The sequence below is a fragment of the Octopus bimaculoides genome, chromosome 15 (assembly GCF_001194135.2).
Source record: "Octopus bimaculoides isolate UCB-OBI-ISO-001 chromosome 15, ASM119413v2, whole genome shotgun sequence".
Taxonomy (NCBI): Eukaryota; Metazoa; Mollusca; class Cephalopoda; order Octopoda; family Octopodidae; genus Octopus; species Octopus bimaculoides.
The window spans coordinates 51,420,697-51,429,011 of record NC_068995.1 but is presented as its reverse complement, the minus strand read 5'-3'; the positions used below and the strand labels follow the sequence as shown (position 1 = coordinate 51,429,011).

General features: G+C 37.1%; 1 protein-coding gene across 1 annotated transcript in view; it reads left to right on the top strand.

Annotated features, from left to right (window-relative positions):
- The window catches only part of LOC106870779 (chitin synthase chs-1), a 72,537-nt gene that overhangs the window by 29,229 nt on the left and 34,993 nt on the right, over positions 1-8,315 (top strand). The window contains exons 4-10 of the mRNA XM_014916976.2: positions 2,528-2,642; positions 3,593-3,740; positions 4,013-4,133; positions 4,564-4,693; positions 5,863-5,934; positions 6,413-6,563; positions 7,635-7,863. Coding sequence (XP_014772462.1) covers positions 2,528-2,642; positions 3,593-3,740; positions 4,013-4,133; positions 4,564-4,693; positions 5,863-5,934; positions 6,413-6,563; positions 7,635-7,863 — 966 coding nt within the window. The remainder of the gene's footprint in view (positions 1-2,527; positions 2,643-3,592; positions 3,741-4,012; positions 4,134-4,563; positions 4,694-5,862; positions 5,935-6,412; positions 6,564-7,634; positions 7,864-8,315) is intronic.

Here is an 8,315-nt window from a genome sequence, read left to right as displayed (position 1 = left end):
ATACATATTTACGTCTATAGAGACATACATTCGTATGTACGTACATGTATGCATAAATACGTCCGTCTTTCCGTACGTATCTACCTACCTACATACATACATACATACATACATACATACATACATACATACATACATACACACATACATGCATACATACATATATACATGCATACATACACACATACACACAATATACATACATGCACACATACATACATTCATACAAACGCACCTACATACATACATACATACATACATACATACATACATACATACATGGTGGAAATGAACGACATTGTAAGATCGCTTCCTAAACTAAATAAATCCGTGCAAACATTTCGAATGTTCCAGAACTTCCTGTCCTTGAATATTTTTTGAATATTGCACAGCACTGAATTCATTTTTCAGCGAAATCAGTTATAAAGCCATTGACACACAACAGAGGCTGAGACAAGAATTCAGCTACACTTCAAGTTTTTTTTTTTTTTCTTATATACAAGTTTACCTTCTCCTAGGGCGAAGTTCTAACGAGAACTAGAGGCCATTCATATACCAACATTTAGGATGCTCCACTGGTCTTATATCACCAATTTTTTTTTATAAATATTAAAGCTCTCAATGTCTTAGCGTCAACTAGAAATAGCCACGGAATTGCGATGTTAGGTTTATCTCAGAAGAAAAGACAGTGAGGAAACAAGTTCAAAAATAGTCCAGACAGCCTTTTCTGTTAATGTCCCAAACAGCTTCTACTATAGAACACAGCAAAAATAAAACAAATACATTAAACAAATACTGAAAAGAGAAAAGAACAGCGTTTTACGAGTTGAGTATGAACTCCTTAAAAATATATTAGATTTCGATGTCATTTTGTGTCGATGCTGGCTAAAAGTTGCTGGACTGGCAAATGCCAGCGAGCAACCTCGATGAGAAACCGTCTGCACACAAAATAAAAATATGGTTATTATGCATAGTTATGCCTTCTTTAATGTTGGAGGATGACAGTATCATGGACAGCAAGTGTAGTCTTTTGACGAAACGTGACCATTACATCAGGTTACGTTCTAGAGGTAGCACTTTTGTAATCCTAGACCAGACAGTAGCTACATAATAAAGAGACAGTTAAGTTCTTAAAACCCCAACCCCCAACACCCATCCCCACACAAAAAATGGTGATTACGTCTGATCTCGTCTATTCATCTCCCAGCGGGAGATGTGTTTACTAAAACCCATTCCAAGAAGGATTTATTAAATAACCAACCGGTTCTTAATTACTGGTTTGATGATGGGAATTTTTTATATAGTAAATGGACTCTCTTATAACATTATGTAATATGTATCGGTGTGTGTGTGTGTGTGTGTGTGTGTGTGTGTGTGTGAAAGCGCTTGTAAGTTTTGTATGTGCGGATGTGTGTGCGTGTATGCTCGAGTGTGTGTTGTGTGCGTATGCTAACGGTATGAAGAAACTTGAAATTTGTTTAGTATCAAATGAACTTTCTAAACAACTTGATGTAATGTAATACATAAAATGTCCTCACACCTACACTTATATACTTAAAATATACCCACACCTCTGCTCATAATCATTCACCACTACTTGTGGGTTAAATCTAGTAGACGAAGATTATACGACGATGTAACGTACATAGCATATACACACATGTATCGTGGAACTCCGTCGGTTACGACGACGAGGGTTCCAGTTGATCCGATCAGCGGAAAAGCCTGCTCGTGAAATTAACGTGCAAGTGGCTGAGCACTCCACAGACATGTGTACCCTTAACGTAGTTCTCGGAGAGATTCCGCGTGACACAGAGTGTGACAAGGCTGGCCCTTTGAAATACAGGTACAACAAAAACAGGGAGAAAGAGTGAGAGAAAATTGTGGTGGAAGAGTACAGCAGGGTTCGCCAGCCCTCACTTAATTCCCGGAAAGAATCAGAGAGAAATAAGACCACACGTATCAGTAGAATGATCCATCACATACACGTTTTGTTTTCAGACGCAAGTAATTTAGCTGATCGAGCAACAGAATCCTCGTCGTTAAACGACGAAGATCCATTTATTTCTGTTGATATAACTATTTTCATAGAAATATCTTTTCAGTAATATACCAACTTCCATTGAAGTACCTATTTTTATTAGTGTACCCACTTCCATTGATGTACCACACTTCCAATTATGTACCCTATTTCAATCGATGTACTTATTTCTACTGTTGCACCTCTTTCCGCGAGTGTACCTAATTCCTTAAATGTATTTACTTCCATACGAGTACCTACTTCCATTGATGTACCTTATTTCCAACGATGTACCCTAATTTAATTGATGTGTTTTATTTTTAATGATGTACCTATTTCCATAAGTGTACCTACTTCCATAGATGTACCGACATCCACGCATGTACCTACATCCACAGATGTGCTCTATTTGATAGATGTACCTTATTTCCAATGATGTACCCTATTTCTCTTCATGTACTTATGTCTAGCGGTGTACCTATTACTGTTGATGTACTTTATTCCTAGGTAAACCCGCTACTGGAACTATTTGGAAATGCTTCTACAGCACTCAACAAAAACTCAAGTCGTTTCTGTAAGTTCATCGAACTTCAATACTCAGATGCTGGTCAGCTGCTCAATGGTGAGATCCTTTATTGATTATTTTATCATTCAATCGATATCAAACCTGCGATACACTGATATCCTATCTAGGATGATATTTGGTTCTCATCCACATTCCAAATCCTCAGAACCAGATTTAATCTGCAGCTAGTGATAATCCGCTGGAAAGTTCAAGGGACTTTATCTATGTTGCTGTTGCTGTTGTTGTTGTCGTTGTTGTTGGTGGTGGTGTTAAGACACAAGTCAGCTCTGATCCGTCACATCTATATATATAAAACTGAAATTCTGTTTGTCTGCTGCACTGAAAAATGTAAGTAAAGACAGTAGTAGTCCCACCCTGTTTCAAGGGAAGTAACAATGGAAGAAAATTCAACATCAAAAACACAAAAGAGTTTAAGAGGTCTCTCTGCTATTATTCTCAAAAATTGTGAAGTAAGTAATCCTGTTGAACTGTGGAATAAGTTCGGCAATGATCTTGCTGAAGATTTCAAGCACCAACTTCAGTTCAATAATCCTGAACAAGATATTGGTTTCACTGATGCTATATACAATGCGGCTTTGATTGAAATAGATCAAATTATTTCGATGTGAGGTGAACCTATAGAAAATTTAGGTCTCCCACTAACTAATAGAAGGGATCTTAGCAGTCTGTCCACTGAAATAATGAGGGAAATTTCCTATGATATACTAAAGTATATATACTTATATATACTAAAGGCGCTCTATCCGTAACCATCCTGTTCTCTCTTCAGACACATTATCCAATGCACTATATTATCCTTCCTCTATATTATCCTTCCTCTTTAAATACGTCAGGGTATGAAAGAGAGTAAGCTAATATTTTTAGCAAGTCAAACGACCCTATGTCGTTGTTTGACTTGTTTGCTTATATCGCTGAGGTAAAATACTGAAGTGAAAAAAACATTAAGTTTTTATTGTATTTCTTCTTTCTTTACCTTTTCTTTCCAGGTCAAATACAATCATTTATTTTGGAGAAATGTCGTCTCATACACAGACAGAAAAATGAAAAGAATTTTCACATATTCTATGCTTTATTGGGTGGTCTTGAGCCGGAACTCAAAGAGAAATTCTACCTGGGTGAAGCAGCTGAATACAGGTGTGTATGATTCTATTATTGAGGTGTAAAGATAGGGTTGCCTCATAAACCGACGTTCCCTCTTCTATTAATAATTATTACATTACAGTTACTCTATTCTTATATTTTGTGAGTACCATCTCTGTAAGCTGGCGACAACACGCAATTTTATAGCATTGTCAGAGAGAGGAAGGCATTGCCTATAATTGGTTGCATGAGTTTTGAAAGTGGTGTGGGACAAAAACTGGATTTCGTAATTTTGTATCCCTTTTGTTGTTCTATCCGATCTTCAGGATTGTGCAAGGTGAAGATGAAATGGCACCTGTATTCGACAACAACGAAGATTACAATAACTACATTCATAAATTTGCATCATTAGAAGAGGCCCTACAAAAGATCGGATTCGATAATTTGGTGAGTGCCACTTTTGTCCCTTCAATATTTCAGTAATACACACACATAAACACACACACACACATATATATATATATATATATATATATATATATATATATATATATATATATATATATATACATACGTACATATACAATCACAATTTTTATCTCTAATATAAGCACAAAGCCTGAAATTTGAGAATGGGGGTTAGTCGATTACATCGACTCCGGCATTTCACTGGTACTTCATTTCATCGACCTTAGAAGGGTGAAAGGCAAAAACTGACCACAGCGTGATTTGAACTAAGAAAGAAATGTTACTAAGCATTTTGTCCGATGTGCAAACGATTCCGCCAGCAACGATGGCCTCCCTACATTAACCATCCATTTGAATTGCGTGATTTCGCTATGACGCGTTTTCTAAGTCTCGTTTATTCTGTTAACAGGAAGTCACTGATATGTACAATGTTTTATCGGCCGTACTTAATTTAACTAATATAAACTTCGAAGTGGATGAAGAAGCCGAGGATGGGGAGATCGACGTACCAAACGAGAGTAAGATAATCATAAACAACGGTAGGTACGATTCCATTATGCGACCGTATTTATGATAGTATGGAATGAATGCCTCTGTGTGTGTGTGTGCGTATAGTTGTTGTATCTGTATATATGCGTATATGTATATGTATGTATATTACTGTACCATTGTATTGACCAGACTATCGGGGGTGGACGAAATTCATGTCCCTCCGATATATTAAATATACATGCGTGTGTGTGTAGGGGGTATTGTGCTTTTAACACACTACAAGGTAAGGAGAATTTTCCTTCAAAGGGAGAGAATCGGTCAGGTTTTATAATCTCTCTCTCTCTCTCTCTCTCTCTCTCTCTCTCTCTCTCTCTCTCTCTCTCTCTCTCTCTCTCTCTCTCTCTCTTCCTCTTTCTCGCTTTATTATTATTTTGCGAGGTTTTGTTCTTAGCTTGAAAAATAGTGAAATAAATTAATGTTTCGGCCAAGAAACCTTCGGTAGCTGAATTTCATAAGACTTATGGTTTTTATTATAATATTATGTATGTATGTATTATCTATCTATCTATCTATCTATGCTTGTGCGTGTGTGTGGATGGATGGATGGATGGATGGATGGATGGATGGATGGATGAAAATGTATATATGTATGTGTGCATATGTATACAACATATTACATGCTGGAATCTTAGAAAAGAGCAGTGCTCATAGCTTGCTCGATTCCTCCTAAATCAGTGAGGTTGGTGACCTTAACGTTCCTGTTGAACCTCTGTCGGTCATCTCATTCTAGAAAGACATGAACAGGCCGAGAATTCCTGAGGAGCAACGCTCTGAGACGAAAGAACTGAGCATAGTGATTAGTGTGAGGCTTGGTCAGAGTGGAACGTGTATCAGGAATGCCTGAGCCCAGCAAGCTCTAAGGATCATTAGTCATTATAATTGCGGTAGAAAAGACAGAGAGAGGCGAGATAACACGTCTGTGAGCCAGCGGTTAGAGCGTTTCTGTGAGTGATTTTACGCCGAGCCGCATGATGGCCCTTTTTTCTTTCTGGATGCGGTCTTCGATGTCAGTTCGTCCTCGATTTTAAAACAACTTTCTATTGTGGCCTTAAGCTGAGTTTTTGAGATAGAGTGAGCTGCATGCATGCGTTTCTGTGTCTCAGATATAAATATGTCTTTAATAACTTTGTGTTTTTTTTTTTTATAAATATTTCAGTTGAGAACCTTCTAACACTCCAGGAAGACGTTCTTTACGAAGCTTTGATAAGGAAATCTTTATTCGTGAAAGGTTGAGTACCGAATCCTTTGTTTTGTATGTCACTTTTATTTAATAAAACATGATATATATTAATGCACCTATGGGCATATAAACAGACAGGAAAATACACACTAGATAAAAGTGATACGTGTATATATATATGTGGGGTGATATATGTGTATAATGTTTGTTTTTTATGTGTGATTGTGTGCCAGTACATTGTGTGTGTATGCGTGTGCTTTACGATGATAGTATCCTGGTTTTAAGGAATATTTGGCTAGTATTTCATGCAAGTCTAACAACCTTGTAGTGGATAATCTGTCTTTAGCCCTTGACTGTTTTGTTGATCACTTCCGCGTTTTGTTTTGCTTGCTATGTTTTTTGATTGGTTACTTTCTGTGGTGGGGAGATATTGGTGTTGTTGTCACCCTTCACTTTTAGTCGATGGAGCTGGGCCAAATTGTTGACTATGCTTATCATTGATGTTCTCTTTCGTTACACATATTAGGTCAGAAGATTACCAAACGTAAAAGAATAGTAGAAGCAAACGAAGGCCGAGACGCTTTAGCTAAAGAACTCTACTCCCTCCTCTTCACCTGTGTCATTGATCAAATCAACAGCAAATTGAAGGAGAGTGTATCACCTGAGGCCTGTATACAGTTAAGTAATGTTGAATTTCTATTTCCATCTCATTAGGATGTCTTTGTTTTAATTTGTTCTCGACAACAATGGTGAGTGGACGAACGAATGAAACGTAAGGTCTTGTGGTGTTTAGTTAACTTCCTTTGATTCTAAGTTCAATTCCCTTCAAATCCGATAACTAACGCAACTAAATGGAATCGATTAAATCGATCTTTTACTCATCATCCGAAAATCGTTGATGGCAACGATATTCAGCACTTTGAACAAAATGTTGTGCTGTATCTATTCTGAGTTCAAATTCTCTTCAGAGTGACTTTGACTTACATTTTCTACGAGGCAACAAAATATATTACCAGTTAAGTTCTGGAGCTTTTTTAAATGTCCCGTGCACCATTTCTTAAATTGTATGGCATTTTCCTTTAGTGAAGTCTACCATTGTTTTTGTTTTGTTTTTTTTTTTCTGATTTAAAATCTCGTAAAACTACGTCACATTTTTCAGATTTCTTTTAAATTACTTACTTGTAATCTAAAACAATCAAGTATTGGGATCTATTAAATATCCTGCGAACCCCTTCTTAAAATTAAGCCCGTCTCTTTTACGTTCTGAGTTCAAATCCCGCAACTTTATCATTCAAGCTTAAAGTGTCCTTAAAATACGTGGCTGTAACGTAGATCAGTCCATTCAATCTATTGCAACTACTTCAATTCCTGGTAACAAAACACGAACCGCTGGAGTCTCATTGAGTTTCCTGATACCTCTATTGAGCTGAACACCGCATTCAAAGTTTATGTTTTTAGAAAGGAATAATAGCCTTCACTGAGGGTTCTACTTCAATGTAGTCTCTTAATTCATTAAATATTTTCATGACTTGGAAAAGATCAGAGCTGTTACATTGGCTTGTGATGAGAAACCAGTTGGAATGTGAAAAGGCACACATTATATTATAACCTGAAAGTATGATTCCTTTAAACAAAGAATTAATAGTTTTTAGTTCTTCGCTTTTTCACTCATTCTGTACTTGCTTCTTTATTTACTTACACTCATTCGCTTCTGTTTCTATTTATCTTATGTCGTCGTCTCTATACAGAACCAGTCGTAAGTCTCCTTCAATTAGTCTCTTGGACATATCTGGCTTTGAAAAGCTTTCTGTGAACGGGTTTGAACAGTTGCTGATTAACACAGCCAACGAAGTGCTTCACCAAATCTTTCTGACGAATGTCATCAGACGGGAACAAGAAGAGTACGAAAAGGAAGGAATTCACTGGAAAGATATACAGTTCCACGATAACAAAGACGTCATAGATTTGATTTTAAAGGTAAAGCTTTCAGTTTGAAATATTCACAAATATACCCCCTACACAAACAAAATCTCACTCACAGATACATACGTACACACATACATAAACGCACTCGCTGATTCACACTTCTCTCTTGCACATGTTGAACTAATCATAGCACGTTACATACATATTTACATATATAAATATTTACGTGTGAGAGAGCACGTATTCTGCATGAAGAACTTAAGCGTGCTCCTCGAAAGCGCACTGCTGATATAGTGAATGGGGAAAGCTTGGTTTGCAATGTTTGCAGTCGTGTATGCTTGTCAAGAGCAGGGCTCATTAGCCACCAACGGAGCTGCAAATGCAAAATATAAGTTAGTCCTAGAGCGCACAATGTTCCTGAAGGTCAACAATGGTCTTCTTCGGTTACGAGTGGACGGCCATCATATATATATATGTGTGTGTGTGTGTGTGTGTGTGTGTGT